This window comes from Somniosus microcephalus, chromosome 7 (assembly GCF_052327205.1).
Source record: "Somniosus microcephalus isolate GS21.2 chromosome 7, FLI_Smic_1.0, whole genome shotgun sequence".
Lineage (NCBI taxonomy): Eukaryota > Metazoa > Chordata > Chondrichthyes > Squaliformes > Somniosidae > Somniosus > Somniosus microcephalus.
The window spans coordinates 239,455,713-239,472,965 of record NC_140993.1 but is presented as its reverse complement, the minus strand read 5'-3'; the positions used below and the strand labels follow the sequence as shown (position 1 = coordinate 239,472,965).

The 17,253-nt window shown below is 49.1% G+C and overlaps 1 protein-coding gene across 1 annotated transcript in view; it reads right to left on the bottom strand.

Moving 5' to 3' along the window:
- Positions 1–16,612, bottom strand: part of LOC147115173 (fer-1-like protein 6) — a 95,892-nt gene extending 79,280 nt beyond the window's left edge. The window contains exons 1-3 of the mRNA XM_085993497.1: positions 16,372–16,612; positions 14,300–14,345; positions 8,338–8,453 (exon numbers count right to left, since the gene is read on the bottom strand). Of these exons, the coding sequence (XP_085849623.1) occupies positions 8,338–8,453; positions 14,300–14,345; positions 16,372–16,587 (378 nt within the window). The 5' untranslated portion in view covers positions 16,588–16,612. The remainder of the gene's footprint in view (positions 1–8,337; positions 8,454–14,299; positions 14,346–16,371) is intronic.
- Between the last annotated feature and the right edge of the window lie 641 nt (positions 16,613–17,253).

Below are 17,253 nucleotides of genomic sequence, written 5' to 3'. Positions count from 1 at the left end.
CACCCTTCCTTTTAAAAGAACATTGATGTAGTGGACAAGGTTCAGAGAAAAGTGACCAGGATGATTCTGGGGCTTGAAGCTCAGGTTATGAAAAGGGATTCACCGAACTGAATTTCTCTTCATTAAAGAATGAAGAATCAAATGGTAATTTTTGCGAAGCTCATTTGCTGTAGCAGAATACTCATGAATTAGCTGCTTAGAGGAGACATGGTTTGGGTCTCTCACATGATGAGAGGGTGGATAATGTTAATGTCAGCAGGTCGCTTAACTTAAACAAAGCACTGCAGAGCACAGCACAGAGTTAACAAGCCTGAAGTAAAGTTCAGTGTTAGAATAGCTTTTCTGCCTTCCCCCAGCAGATATGTGGAATAGATTCCCAGCTAAAACAGTGCCATATTAAGTAAATCCTTGAGGATAAATATCTTATTCAGAACAGGGTTGAAGGTTAGAATGATAAGCATAGACCAAAACGTACGTGTTTATTTTTTTATGTGCATGCCCCAACATGATATGAATGTACCTTCACAGATGTAGTGTGTTACTTCATGTGGAGTTTTGTTCTTACGATAACTTTATCCCTTTCAAGCGAGATGAGCCACACTGCAGGTAGACACTACTAAAATTATTTGATGGCCAAAGTACCGCTGACTGCCATAACTCCCAACTATAAAACTGTTATGAACTATGAGAATAATTGGATAGTGTAGTGTACGTACCTTTAAGGGGAGAACTACTTTTTACAGCTCCTGTATACTGTAGTACCGGCAGTGACCACACCTGTATATAAACCCTGAGTAGGGATCTGTACAGTTAGTTTTAGAGTAACCCTCATCCAGTAAACACCTGTTGATTGTTCCATGCAGTCTCTTGTCTAATTATTGAAGGACACACAACATCAAGATACATGAATCTAACATTGACGACGAGAAGATTCAAACCTACCTGCAACTTTGCATCACCTCCCAGGGATTCGCTCCTGGAGAACAGTGAAAGAAGAAGGCCGAGTCCAGAAGCATGGGCGTCGACCATCCAGCGGAGACTTGAGCATCGCAGGGGAGGCTGTTGAGAGCTGGGCTTGGTTCTCCAGTTACGGTGGTCCAGCGAAACGGGCTGGCAACAGGTACGGCGCAGACCCTTCCCGGACAGCGGCGGCTAGAGCCGACCGACGGCACAGAAAAAGGCCGAGCAGCGTCGACGGGAGAAGAGAGAGGGTAGAGCGCACAGGACGCAGCCGGTGTTCAGGACCGAGCGGCGTCGACGGGAGAAGAGAGAGGGTAGAGCGCACAGGGCGCAGCCGGTGTTCAGGACCGAGCGGCGTCAACGAGAGAGAGCAGAGCGTAGCCGGTGTTCAAGGGCCGAGCAGCGTCAGCGGGGAAGAAAGGTAAGCGCGGGAGACGCCATTTTGAGCCGCAGCAGAGAAGAAGGGAGAGCGCGGGAGACGCCATTTTGAGCCACAGCGGAGAAGAAGGGAGAGCGCGAGAGACGCCATTTTGAGCCAGTCTAACCACACCCAGGGATGCCGAAGAGTGGCAGTGTCACAGCGTTCGACAATGAAGTCGAAGATTGGACGACATATGTCGAACGCATAGAAGTGTACTGCAAGGCGAATGAAGTGCCAGATGACAGGAAAGCGCTGGTATTGTTGAATTCAATGGGTGCAAAAACGTATGGCTTACTGCGAAACCTAGTAACCCCAGAGAAGCCAGTGGAAAAGGATTTTGAAAACATAGTGTCAATCCTACAGGACCACTTAAACCCCACACCGTTGCTGATAGCAGAAAGATTTAAGTTTCACAAAAGGAACCAGCATAAAGATGAAAGTAATGCTGAGTATTTAACGGAACTGCGCAAGCTATCGAAACACTGCCAGTTTGGAACGTGACTAGCAGATACTTTAAGGGACAAGTTTGTGTGTGGGCTTCAAAGTGAAGGAACCCAGAAACGGCTTCTATCAGAAAATGATCTTACGCTGGGCAAGGCTTTCAGCATTGCAGTATCACATGAAGCAGCCGCACGGGGCGCTGCAGAGATACAATGGAGACCGCAAGAATATGGCACAAATGAAATGTCATACGGAACAGTGAAGTGCTATCGCTGCGGCAGAACAACACACGACCATAATGATTGCTGGTTCAAGGACAAAGTGTGCAGACAGTGTGGAAAAGTAGGACACATAGCAAGAGTCTGCAGGTCGGGAAAGAAAACCAGCAGCAAGAAATCTCCACAGGAGAAGTACAAGAAGGTACATAAGGTGACGGAGAGTAGTTCAGATGAACAGAAAAGTGATACAGACTCCGGAAGCAAGGAGCTGGGTTGTCTGAAACTACATAATGTGATCAAAAAGGAGGATCACCAAACTATCTGGGTCACGCTCAAGATAGCCGGAGTCCAAGTGAAAATGGAATTGGACACAGGATCAGCCCTAACAGTCATAAACCGAAGGGACTACAAGTGGCTATTCTCACATACACCCTTGAGAGATACAGAGATTGTCTTGAAGACGTACATGGGGCAAAAAATTCTATCCAAAAGGAAAAATAAGGGTGAACGTTATATATAACGGCAAGGAAACACCAAAAATTGACCTATATGTATTGCCAGATGGAGGGCCACCACTACTAGGACGTGAATGGATCCGGAAGATACAGCTAGATTGGCATTCCATACAAGCACTGACTGTAGATGCCAAAAAGGATGACGACGTCACACCTGGACGACTGTCAAAAATGCTAATTGACGCACAAGAAGTGTTCCAGGAGGGACTCGGAACACTAAAAGGCATAACAGCGACGATCAAAATAGAGGAAAATGCAAGCCCAAAGTTTTTAAGGCCAGACCGGTGCCTTATGCGATCCGCCCAGCCGTCGAAGCAGAGCTGGAAGGTTTGGAACGTTCAGGAGTACTGTCCAAAGTGGACTGGAGCGAGTGGGCTACACCCATCATTCCTGTAATGAAGAGGTCGTTGAGTAATATGCCTGGGGAACCAAAGAAGGTTCGCATCTGTGGGGACGTTAAGGTGACAGTGAACCCAGTCCTTCACACGGTACAATATCCGCTTCCGCGGATTGAAGATATTTTCGCCTCGCTATCTGGAGGGAAACGCTTCACTAAGATTGATCTGGCCCAGGCGTACCTGCAAATGGAGGTAGAGGAAGCCTCGAAACAGTACCTCACGATCAACACTCATAAAGGTCTCTACCAATACAACCGGCTGGTGTTCGGGGTAGCATCAGCTCCGGCTATTTGGCAAAAGGCAATGGATCAAGTCCTGCAAGGGATTCCAGGGACCCAATGTTATTTGGATGACATCCTGGTCACGGGCAAAAATGACAGTGATCACCTCGCCAACCTGGAGCAGGTGCTCACTAGATTGAAGGAATATGGGCTCCGAGCTAATCGCCACAAATGCGAGTTTTTCCAGAAGCAGATCTCGTATTGTGGCCACGTTATTGATGAAGAGGGGTTACATAAGTCCCCTGAAAAGATTGAGGCAGTAGTCAAGGCTCCAGCACCGGAAAATGTGTCACAATTGAGGTCGTTCCTCGGGCTGGTGAACTACTACCATAAGTTCTTGCCGAATTTGTCTACAGTACTACACCCACTGAACACCCTACTGCAAACGGGGGTACCATGGAAGTGGAATGACGAATGTAAATGAGCTTTCCAGAAGTGCAAAGAATTGATCACATCAAAAGAGGTGTTGGCTCATTTCAACCCAGCACTACCAATTCGGTTGGCGTGTGATGCATCACCCTATGGCATTGGAGCGGTGCTGTCGTACAAATTCCCAGACGGCTCGGAGAGGCCAGTAGCCTTTGCGTCTTGGTCACTATCCTCAGCCAAGCGTAACTACGCCCAGATTGACAGGGAGGCCCTCAGCCTAGTGTGGGGAGTGAAAAAGTTCAACCTCTATCTGCACGGGCAGAAGTTCACGTTGCTGACTGACCACCAACCACTTGTCTCCATCTTTAATCCTAAGAAGGGCGTTCCGGTGATGACTGCGCAACGGCTACAAAGATGGTCCCTTTTTCTAGGGGCGAACCAATATGAAATTGAGTATAAGGGCACGAAACAGCATGGAAACGCTGATGGGCTACTATCACGCCTGCCAGTGCCTACTGCGGAGGAAGCACCAGCAGTGGACACTGTCGAAATATTTTATTCGACTATAATTGAACGCTTGCCAGTAACTAACGCTGATATAGAGAAGGAGACCCGAAATGACCCAACACTGTCTCGGGTATATGACTTGAAGGTGAAGGGATGCCAACACATGGTGACTCACTGTTGCCAGCATTCTCATCCAGAAGAGAACAGCTGTCAGTATGCCAGGGGACCTTGATGTGTGGATCCCGAGTGGTAATTCCACCCAAGTTAAGGGAGAGAGTGCTCAATGAGCTTCACGAAGGCCATCTGGGAGGGGTGAAAATGAAAAGCCTTGCTAGGGCTTATGTGTGGTGGCCGGGGATCGATCAGCAAATCGAGGACCTGACAAAGAGCTGCTCAGGATGCCAGAAGGTCCAAAATGCACCACCACATGCCCCTCTACACCCATGGGAGTGGCCCTCATCTCCATGGCAACGGGTGCATATTGATTTTGCTGGTCCATTCCTGGACTCAATGTTTTTAATAGCCGTGGATGCGCACTCGAAATGGCCTGAGGTGATCAAAATGTCCTCCACCACCATGGAGAAAACTATTTCAGTCCTACGGACCATATTTGCCAGGAACGGCTTGCCAGAGCAGATTTGCTCTGATAACGGACCACAGTTCGCGTCCGAAGAGTTTCGAAGATTTATGAAAAGGAATGGGGTAAGGCATTACACATCCGCCCCGTATCATCCAGCCACAAATGGATTGGCTGAGAGGTTTGTACAAACCTTTAAAAAAGCAGTAAGGGCCATGTGCGATGACGACATTCCACTGCAGCATAAGGTGGACAATTTCCTGTTAGCCTACAGAAATGCGACACATGCAGTCACCAACCAGACCCCGGCCATGATGTTCTTTAACCGAAGGTTGAGATCTCGTCTGGATTTGCTCAGACCAAATGTATGAAGAGATGTTGAGAATAAGCAATTCCAGCACATCAATGAGAAGCCGACAAGGAGCTTCAATGTAGGGCAACCAGTCTTGGCCCGCGACTGCCAAACAGAGAAATGGCAACCAGGAACGATATGCACACGGCAGGGGCCACTAATGTACACAGTGGATGTTGGGGAGAACATTGTGAGACGCCATGTTGACCAGATCCTAGAGTCACAGGAACGAGTCAACCCCATGTCTCGCGTACCTGGTGAGGAACCCGACATACAGGTAGCATCTACCCCAGAAACAGTAGCATCGGAAGCCGATGAACCAACCGACGACAGGGGGCCAGAATCGCCTCTGCACCAAGAGCAAGACACTCAGGAAAGGCGCTATCCAGAAAGGATCAGGAAGCCGCCCCAAAGACTGAATTTATAAATAGACTATTTTCAGTTAATGTTGCATGTTAAAAGTGTTAATTGTAATTAGTTGATATTTAATTGTTAAATGAATGTTATGGTACTGTTAATCTAAAAGGGGAGGAATTGTAGTGTATGTACCTTTAAGGGGAGAAATACTTTTTACAGCTCCTGTATACTGTAGTACCGGCAGTGACCACACCTGTATATAAACCCTGAGTAGGGATCTGTACAGTTAATTTTAGAGTAACCCTCATCCAGTAAACACCTGTTGATTGTTCCCTGCAGTCTCTTGTCTAATTATTGAAGGACACACAACATCAAGATACATGGATCTAACAGATAGCTCTTTCAAAGAGCCGGCACAGACTCGCTGGTCCGAATGGCCTCCTTCTGTGCTGTAAGATTCTATAGGGTAATTTTAACCCACAAGAACGGGTGGATTTGAGGCAGGTGGGAAGCAAAAATTGTAAGAATTTCAAACCCGAGTCCAACCCGCCCACTTTCGGTTTTAACGGAGGCAGGGCAGGCAACCAATCCGCTCTCAGGAGGCGGGTCGGTCATTGAAATCTTTTAAGGAGGCTGCATGCATCTATTTTTTAACTAATATCGGCTGGGTTTCCCCAAGCCAGAATCCTGGCAGGTAAAAGGAGGCGAGAAGGGCCGGATCTATAAGGTAAGTGCATTTACAGCACTGCTTGTGGGCCAGGAGGAGCGTTTCCTCCCAGCTAATCTCTTCACAGAACGCCTCCCCCACCGCCACAATCCCACCCACGGCGATCTCCGCCACCCTCCCCGATCTTCATCACCCACACCCCCGACCTCCACCCCTCCGACCTTCACCAGCACCCCGACCCCCCGAACCTACACCAGCCCCCCGACCCCCGAACCTTCACCAACCCCCCGACCTCCGAACCTTCAACAAGCATACCGACCTTCACCCCCATGACCTTCACCACCCCCGACCTTCACCAACCCCACGAACCTTCACCAACCCCCCGACCTTCACCCCCCTGCCCCCCGACCTTCACCACCCCCCCAACCCCCCAACGAACCTTCCCCAACGCCCCAACCTTCACCCCCCGACCTTCACCCCCCACCACCATGACATTCACCACAACCCCGAACCTTCACCAACCCCCCGACCTCCCGAACCTTCACCAACCCCCCGACCTCCCGAACCTTCACCAGCCCCCCGACCTCCCGAACCTTCACCAGCCCCCCCGACCTTCACCCCACTGCCCCCGAACCTTCACCAGCCCCCCGACCCCCCGAACCTTCACCAACCCCCCGACCCCCTGAACCTTCACCAAACCCCCGACCTCCCGAATCTTCACCAACCCCCAGACCCCCTGAACCTTCACCAACCCTGACCCCCGAACCTTCACCAACCCCCCGACCCTTCACCAGCCCCCCGACCTCCTGAACCTTCAACAAGCACACCGACCTTCACCACCCCACCCCCCTGACCTTCACCAACCCCGACCTTCACCAACACCAACCCCCCCGACCTTCACCCCCCCCGACCCCCCGAACCTTCACCAACCCCCCGACCTCCCGAACCTTCACCAGCCCCCCGACCCCCGAACCTTCAACAAGCACACCGACCTTCACCCCCTTGACCTTCACCACCCCCGACCTTCACCACCCCCCCAAGAACCTTCCCCAATGCCCCGACCTTCACCCCCGACCTTCACCCCCCCACCCCCACGACCTTCACCACCCAACCCCAGACCTTCACCCCCCCACCCCCATGACCTTCACCCCCCACCCCCATGACCTTCACCACCCCCCCAACCCCCCGACCTTCACCACCCCGACCTTCACCAGACCCCCAACCTTCAACCCCCCGAACCTTCCCCAAACCCCGACCTTCACCCCCCCAAACCCCCGACCTTCACCACCCAACCCCAGACCTTCACCATCCCCCCAACCCCCCTGAAACTTCACCAACCCACCGACATTCACCCCCCCACCCCAGACCTTCACCATCCCCCCAACCCCCCTGAACCTTCACCAACCCCCCGACATTCACCTCCCCGACTTTCACCACCCAACCCCAGACCTTCACACTCCCGACCCCCCCCCACCTTCACCACTCCCGACCTCCAACCCCCCAACCCCCCGAACATTCACCACCCCCCCGACCCTTCACCCCCCCCACCACCCCGGCCTTCACACCCCCCGACCTTCACACCCCCCCGACCTTCACCACACACCCCTGACCTTCACCCTCGGAACCTTCACCAAACCCCCGACCTTCACCAAGCACCCCCCCCCCCCCCTTGGATCTCCACCCTCTGCCATCGCTCCCTCCCTCTTCTTTGCTCCTTGACTGCATTCATGTGCTGCAGGCTTTCCAGCCAGGCGACCAGCAACTTGCAGAAAAAATTTAAAAGGTGTCCTGCTGTTAATTTCAATACTTCCGGGTTTTCCGTCTGCAAATCCTCGCCTGTCCCCCGACCCCCCAACCCTGCTCTCTCCGCTTCCCCAGCCCTGCTCTCGCCGCTTCCCCAGCCCTGCTCTCTCCGCTTCCCCGTGTAAATATCGGGGCTGATGATTCTATGTGCGACTGTTTGGAATACAATGGTGCTGGGGCCATAGCGGTGTCACCCATGGAGTGCAAATTCAAAAAGGATTGTTTAATGTAGGATTTAGTGTAAAATTCATATCTGAGATTTTTGCAAAGATTTCATTGGACTTCGTGATGAAATTACACAGTGTGTAATTTGTCTTGGAGATTTTACATGTGGTTTGTCACCTCCCTCAGGAGATTGAATAGATGAGGTCTAGACTATGATAGGACCAATTAGACATGGTCTTAAGAATGGCTTTGATAGACATGTATTTCTAGAATGAACAATATGGGCAACATAGCTTTGGACTCTACCTCCAGAGTTGCTAATCCAGGCTTCTGCATTTTGGTCCTTTTGACAATTTTCTCTCTCTTTTTCTTCTCACCATATTCACCAGCTGAAGTGATAAGCGTGCCATGTGCAGACCGCACTAGAAACAAAGACAAGAGGTTTAAGTAGGCACCATCTATTAACGTAATCACATTGTGCATTAGAACAGAGAAAAAAGAAACAACATTTAGTTTTTGACTTTTCAAAGACACTAGGGCCCAGAAATTGAAGGTGTAAGCGTGGCGTTTAAGGCCCGTTTCGGCAAAAAAATGGCGGCTGCCTCACGTACGCCCGCTGACGGCGGCCGCCATTTTTGGCTGGGCAACGGCGCTGCCGATGTCCACGCTCGCTAGCAATATGGATACTGTGCAGATCGTGATGTCAGTGAGTGTGCAACGCTCACCTGCCGCCCAATCTGCCATTTTGGAGTGCGCTGCTCAACTTACTGGCCTGTGTTAATTGCAATCAGCTGACCAAGCATTGATGAGCAGGAAGGAGGCTCCAACTGCGTTATTTAAAGGGATCATCAGCAACTACTTGCAGCTGACATGTTTGTTCAGTTTGAATGGCTCTGTGGCGCTTTCTGCAAATCCAGCAACTTTCTAAACTTTTTTCAATGTACTAAGGTGATTGGGAGTGTTGGAGCAAGTGGAGAACGCCTTCATTCTTATTTAAAGGCTTCTGCTCACAACACTTGCTCATAGTCATGGGGCAGTCCCCCTCATGCTCGAGTATCTTCAGGAGAGGGAGCGCAGGCAGCGAAGAGGAGAAGATGTGCACAGAGGGAGGAGAGGAGGGTCAGGAGGGCTCTCAACAGGAGGCCTTACCCACCTAGGGTCTTCCGAGAGCACTTCTCCTGTTTCCACTTAAGCGAGGAGCAGTGTATTAGGAGGCTCTGCTTCACCAAGGAGGTGGTCACAGAACTCTACCACCTCCTGCAACCAGACCTGTAGCCTCAGAGCAGGGCGAACACAGCTCTCCCAGTAGCCCTCAAGGTCACTGTGGCCCTCAATTTCTGCGCCAGCGGATCCTTCCAGTCTGCAGCAGGAGACATAGCTAACATCTCCCAGTTCGCCATTCATCGCTGCATCCAGGAGAAGGGATTACGTTGTCTTCTCTCTGAGCAGAGAGAAGCAAGACGAACGTGCATTTGTTTTTGCCAGGATAGCGGGCTTCCCCGTGGTGCAGAGTGCCATTGACTGCATCCACATGGCTTTGCGGGCACCGCATAATAATCCTGAGATCTTCCATAACTACCACTCATTTAATGTGCAGTTGTTGTGCGACCACAGACAGCGAATCCTGATGGTCAATGCCCGCTATCCTGGCAGCAGTCATGATGCCTTCATCCTGTCTCAGTCTGGTGTGCCAGCAATCTTCCAGCTACCACGTCAAACCCAAGGGTGGCTGCTCGGAGACTGGCTGGTGGAAGGCTGCAGCATGGCTGGTGGAAGGCTGCAGAGTTTCCGTGGGGGAGACTTCAGATGGCCTCAACCAGCTCTGGACCTAGAAGGCCCAGCTGTAGACTGCACCACCTCGCATGGGCGGCGGCAGTCTGGGCTGGCTGGTTGACAGGCAGCGGCAAGGGCAATAGCGAAGTGGCAGTGGTGGGAATATGAATACTGTCATCCTGAGACAGGACAGCAGAGTCCTGCTCCACTGACCCACTGCCACTCCCCCGGGGGAGCACCTTAGCATCCCTAGCAATCTGTTAGAGGAGAGATTGCTGGGCTTCTGTGACACCCTGCAAGCCCCATTCAACACTGATAAACCCAGCCTCAATGGCAGCAGTCTGAGCTTGGGTGGCAGCAAGCTGAGACTGCAGGAGAGCAGTCTGCGCATCCACTGCAGCACTGACACGTTTTATCGCTTCCGCCTGTGCTGCAATGGAAGCCGCGACATCGCCCATCACACGCAGCATCATGTCTGGTTCGACGCGGGCTCTCCTGGAGTTGTCCATCATTTCCAGCCTGGAAATCACGGGCTCCAAGCTATGTGCAAAGCCCTGGCCAATGTTGGAAACAGACTCCTCCATGCTCCTTGACATTGCCAAGAGGCTCTCTGGCAGGCTTGCCATTGCTCCTAGGATTTCCGTGTGCTTGCCCATCATCCTTCTTCTGAAGGCCGCCCTGTTGTGTTGGTACCTTTCTACCTAGACACAATTTAGGACTCAGAACTCAGAGATTCAAACATGAAGTGCTTTATTGGAAGGAAAGGAAGTTCTGGAAAGTTCCAAACAAAGAGAGCTAAACTTAACAGAGAACACCCAACCATTTATCTCCTGTGACAGCGCCACCACAGGTGGGAGGAGAACACACAATAGAACACACAATACATAACACGCCCCATCGAGGTCCTCATCTGAGGCGTGTGCAGCAGAACTCATGCGCGAACTCGCCCCCCGGGAGCTGGCCCCCAAGCGACCCTTTCCCCCTGGCCTTGCTGCAGCCCACTCGTGCCCGGTGCCTCACCCTGTGCAGATCCCACATCTATACTACCATGTAAATTACACGCAGTGCCTGTTTCTGAGCTGGTGTCTGCGAGTGTCAGATGCAGTGACTGTGTGCCTTCTTCTTCTCCTTCACTCTCCTCCATTACTTCGGAAACAGGCTGTGCAGATGGCAGATCTTGGTCATCTGAAAGCAGAAAGGCACAAGAGTCACGTTATGGTGAGGAGAGGGGGATCACAAGATATCGATGCATACTCCATCAGCAGCTTGTAAGTGAGAAGAGATTGTGGGATGAGGGGGAAGTGGGATGTGAGAAGGAGGATTAGGAATAAGCAGACTGTTATTGTCTCCATGGGCTTTAACTTCGCCCATTGCCGCGGCCTCGGTGACTTCCCCTCCAATGATGTCGAGCACTGTCTCCTCCAGTTGGCTCAATGCCTGTAAAGCGGCTTGGCTGCCTCCCATCTGCCACTGCTCGCAGCGATTGTGAGTGAACTTAACCTGCAAGAGAAAGGGAAGTGTGTCAGTGAGTGTGCTGCAATGTGTTTGGGTGATGTGCCTGCCATAGTTGAATAACTGTTAGTGTGTGCAAGGTGTGAGATGTGGGTGTGAGTGTTGCAGCAGTGGTAATGTTGTGAGGGTGAAGTGAAGTGAGGTATGAGTGGTGAAAAGTAGAGATTGTTGGTAGGTGAGTGATGGGGGTGTGGTGCATTGAGCAGTGTGTGAAGCTAGTGTTGCAGATGGTGGGATATGGCATTTGCTTAAGCCTTCACTCACCTTGACCTGCCGTGTGAGGTCATTAAACTTCTTGCAGCATTGGATCCATGTTCTCGGCACCACCATGACGTACCCAGCTATCTCTTGCCACAGCCTTCTCGATGTATGTGCTGATGGCTTCCTGCCACACTGGGAACAGGACAGCCCGCCTCCTCTCCACGGCCAGTACCAATGCCTCCAGAGCTGCATCGGAGAACCTTCTGGCTCCTTCTCTTTCCTGGTGCTCAGCCATGTGTTCCAACTGCAACTGCGATTCCAATTCCAGCTCCAACTCCAATGACAATGAGGTGCTGCTGCATCGAAGTAGTGGAGAAAGCCTAGGCCAAACATTACTGGCCATGAGGCTGCACCAGATCTTGGCCCACCTGTTGAGCGGTGAGCCAAACAGCAGCATGTTTAGTGCTGAGATCAGCACTCCAATCTTTATAATGAGCAGGCAGCATGAATTTTGCGTGCTGCCTGGACCACTTTGAATGGGTGCAGCCAAATGGCGCTGAACCATGACACCGCCCGTTTTCAGGCCTAATCCAATTTCTAGACCTCAGTGTTTGACAGCTTCAAACAGCTGTGAAACGCTGATATTTCATCTGTCAAAACCTCTTGACAGATGAAATTTCAGTCTGTGACGTTACCTGTTGCCGGGTGGCCCTTAATTGGCCTGCTGAGCCCGCTGGGCGGGCTCAACAAGGTCAATCAAGTTAAAATCGCGTGGATTGGCCACATCTCAATGGAGGCGGGACTACAACCCCGAAAGTTGTAGCCCTGCCTCCTACCCGATTCCTGAATGAAAATCCTGCCCCATGTCTCAGGTCGACCAGCTGAGTATTTCCAGCATTTTATGCTGTCATTTCACATTTACAACATCTGCTTGCAGAGGGAAGAGGAAGACGCAGAAGAGGAGGAAGCAGACGGTAGGATGCATCTCAGACAGCCTCTTTGTGACCACAACCCCAATTCCCCTTTCAACATTAGTCCCACACCTTACCTTCCCTCTGTTACTGACCATCACAACATCCGCTTGGCCACAATGTTGAAATAAAAGCCACCACAAAGCAAACTTTCCAATCGACCTATATACGTCTATCCATCCAATGAAATCAACTCATCACCCATATGCATTCGCTTAGTGAAAGTCCTGTGTGTGCCTTTGCCTATCCTACTGATGTCACACAGTGCTACCCCAGTGACTGCAGCATGGCTGGTGGAAGGCTGCTGACTTTCAGTGGGGGACACTGCAAATGGCCTTGCTGGTTGACCTTGAGGAGCTGATGGCTGAGAGTGTAAAATCAATCTTGTTCTTATTCACTCTCCTCTCCCTCTTCTAGGTCACCCACTGGCTGGGCAGGCTGCATTTCTTGGGTGTATGAAATGAGGAAGGCACAAGGGTGGAGTTGTGGTGAGGGGAGGGCGGGAAAGCAAGAGGTGCAGGCTAGAAGTATGGTAAAGTATGAGGATAACAGCATCTTTTATCCTTTGCGTGCGAGACCCTGGGTGCCCCTTCCCTAGCTTGCTGAACCATGTGTGTTTGTGCTGAGGCATTTTTCCCATTTTTTTGAGGTCAGGAAGGGAATTCAGCTTTAAGAGCTGAATATTCACATTTGGGACTTCTTTCTAATGTTAAATTTTTTTTAACGCAGAAAGGGCTGAAAACTGCATTGTTTCACTTCATTGTAATTTGTATTGCTTCAGCATGCATGGCCCTTTTAATTCTCAGGCTTCTTCATTGCCCACAATTCCTTGCGAGCTCCACAGCCTCGCTTCCAGAGGCTGTGGGAAGCAGTAACGCCGCACCTGCACGCAAACTTCGGGTCGGATGCCACCAGGACGGTGTTGCACGGCAGGTAAGCGATGCGCCAACAATCTCCTTCGTCCCCAGACGAATTTTGCTCCGTTAATATTGCGGCCCTTTTCAGCGGCCGTTAACTCCAGTTGCCGGTGACACCGGCAACCTTACTGGCTAAAACGAATTTCGCCCCCAATGATTCTATGAATAGCATTATGAGCAGAATTAGCACTCATGCGACAGCCAGGCAAATGCAATATTTGGGCAATTTTCTAAATTCAACCCTCAGAAGACAATTGTTTGAGTGAAATACAGCTTCAGGTATTTGGAGCCCACCCTAATTCCTGGTACACACTCCTGGCGGCTGAAGCGTGGGACTAGGAGTGCAAGTCCATAAAATTATCCTTTATAAAATCACCAAGGGGCATCATTTTATTGGCTAATGCACTAACCTGACTGACAGTATGCTAAATATTCTATAGCTACCACTTCTACCTTTGGACCAAAGGTTTTAAAGAATTTATTTTATGCAAATAAATCTCAGATATTATGGGGTAAATTTTGTGCGGTTCTGTGGCCAGTGTAGAGCGGAGAATCAGGAACGGAGGTCAGCGTGCTCACCTTTTCGGCCACTTCCACTTTTCTGGTGATTAAAATTAATGGTCAGAAAATTGACAGTGCTGCAAATCAGAAGCATTGTCCTCTGCGGCCAATTCTGCAGTGAGCATTCTTGTCCACTGGAGATGCAAGGCCTCCGTGTTTCACAACATATATAAATCATACATTATGTCCTTTAGGTACAATTGGACTGCTTAAGTCTCCCAACACAGGGCATAGGGCCTATTAATAGTGTTACATAATGTGAGCAGTGGTTTGTATTTAGGATAGGCTTTCTTAACAATTACGGAGCTTGTTTTGTCGTAAGTATTCACTTACCATTTTCATATCCCTCAGCATGCAGATTGGTGCTTAAATCTTTCAGCTTTGCATTATCAGAAAGACAAAATTAAAAGTGAGTAGGCAAGCATTTAACTTGTAAATAATGTTATAATAACACGTTTGCTAGCTTTCCTATAGTAAAGTTAACGTGACAATTCTAAGAAATCAGGAGCAAGAACTCTGAATAATTTCCCCTTCCCTAATTCACAGACATTCAGGCCAATTGTGGCACCTCCACCACTCCCTTAGCTGAGGTCAGTTGGCACACATCAACAATTGGATTGGGACTTCCTTGTATAGCTCAGCTAGTCATTGGGTAAACTCACTGAGCCATTGGGGGAATCTGTTAAAATTATACAAAATCAAAATACTGCGGATGCTGGAAATCTGAAATAAAAACTGAAAATGCTGGAAATACTCAGCAGGTCAGGTAGCATCTATGGAGAGAGAAACAGAGTTAACTTTTCAGGTCAATAACCCTTCGTCAGAACTGGAAAAAGTTAGAGATGTAACAGATTTTTAAGCAACTGTAGGGAAAGGGAAAGGGGGAGGGGAGGAAAAAACAAAAGGGAAGGTCTATGATAGGGTGGAAGGCAGGAGAGATTAAATGACAAAAGGAATGATGGTGCAAGGTGAAAGGAGATGGTAATGGGACAAGTTAAGAAACAAAAGATGAGTTTCACCTGGAAGGAGTGTTTGGGGCCCTGGACAGCGGGAAGGGGGAAGAGGTAAAAGGGCAGGTGTTGCATCTCCTGCGCTTGCACGGGAAGGTGCCGTGGGAAGGGGAAGGGGTGTTGGGGGTGACAGAGGAGTGGACCAGGGTGTCGCAGAGGGAGCGGTCCCTTCAGAATGCTAAAAGGGGAGGGAATGGGAAGATGTGTTTGGTGGTGGGATCACGCTATAGGTGGCGGAAATGGTGGAGGATGGTCTGTTGAATGTGAAGGCTGATGGGGTGAAAGGTGAGGACAAGAGGAACCCTATCGTGGTTCTGGGAGGGAGGGGAAGGGGTGAGGGCAGAAGTGCGGGAAATAGAACAGACACGGTCGAGACCCGTGTCAACTACAGTGGAGGGGAATCCTCGGTTGAGGAAAAAGGAACAAATTGTACTTACTTTCTACTCAAATAAACTAAAATAAATGTGTTGTTATTCTAGTCACTGAATACTCAAGCATTACTAATGGAATTATTTAGATTAAAAAGTCACTAAAGGATTATATTGACAAAAACAAAGGATGGCCGATAAAAAACAAGTAACTCACAAGCACATAGAAATCCTGATGGTAATCTTGATAGTACTGCACTTGTACAAGAATTTGCAAGTACAGACACAGCTTATTGGCTCATATTTCAAACAAACTCACTTCTAGGGGTAACGTTTTGTCTTCCGCATGCTTGATGCAGTGCTTCTCACACTGGCAAGGTATATCGGAAAGCTGGGCACTCGCTGCCCGCAGTTTTCCATGCATTAAAGTGACTGGATAGAAAACCACGGACAGTGAACAGTTAATTTTCTGATATGCATAGCTGGCACATGAAGTTGTGTGTAAGGAGTGCTGAAAATTGACTCCATAGTGCAAGCACCTAAAAGCACTGGAGCTAAGGAGCTGCTGCACTTCCAGGGAGCCCAGCTACTGACGCAACAGGATGAGAACAAAGCAAAAAACTGCGGACGCTGTAAATCTGAAATAAAAACAGAAAGTGATGGAAATACTCAGCAGGTCAGGCAGCATCTGTGGAGAGAGAAACAGAGCTAACGTTTCAGGTCGATGACCTTTCGTCAGAACTGGAAAATGTTATAGAAATGTAATCGTTTTTATGAAAGCACACAGGCAGGGAAAGGGGGAAGCAGTGGCTTTCTCTTTATTTTCAAGAACCCGATGCATTTGTTGTTTTTTTTTAACTTTCTGTTGGTCATTTGTATTTAACCATTTGTTTTTGTTTTATATATTATAAATAAAATCAGTGAAATACAATCATTCTTATTGATCAGTGATACCATTTCAATAAATGATATAATGATTTTTAGACAAGCATTATGAAGCAAACCCTCATGAATAAGTATGCCGTACATTTTGGGCTTTTTCCACAGAAGCGTAGTACTTTGACCACCAGTCTACGACATTGTCACTGTCATCAATGCAAGACCATTTCCTTCTTGAAGTGAACTTTCGTGATAGCTGCCTCTTCTGAAATAAAGCAAAGCCAATGGGAGGTGGTTTCAATGAGTATAAAATAAAAACATCAAGGCACATTGTCACTGGATCTATATAGGGATAGACCATCATATCCCATCACCGTAGCAAGGGAGAGAACCTTTGGCTTAATGGCATAAAAATAAAACAGAAAAGGTGACTCAACCGTGGCTAACAAGGGAAATTAGAGATAGCATAAGATCCAAGGAGAGGACATATAAATTGGCCAGAAAAAGCAGCAAACCTGAGGATTGGGAGCAGTTTAGGTTTCAGCAAAGGAGGACAAAGGGATTAATTAAGAGGGGGAAAATAGAGTATGAGAGTAAGCTTTCAGGGAACATAAAAACTGACTGTAAAAGCTTCTATAGATATGTGAAGAGAAAAAGATTGGCGAAGTCAAGCGTAGGTCCCTTGCAGTCAGAATCAGGGGAATTTTTAATGGGGAACAAAAAAATGGCAGAACAATTAAATACATACTTTGGTTCTGTCTTCACAAAGGAGGACACAAATAACCTCCCAGAGATGTTGGGGAACATAGGGTCTAATGAGAGGGAGGAACTGAAAGAAATCAGTGTTTGTAGCGAAATGGTGTTAGGGAAATTGATGGGATTGAAGGCCGATAAATCCCCAGGGCCTGATAAGCTACATCCAAGGTACTTAAGGAAGTGGCCCTAGAAATAGTAGATTCATTGCTGCTCATCTTCCAAAATTCTATAGACTCGGGCACAGTTCCCATGGTTTGGAGGGTAGCTAATGTAG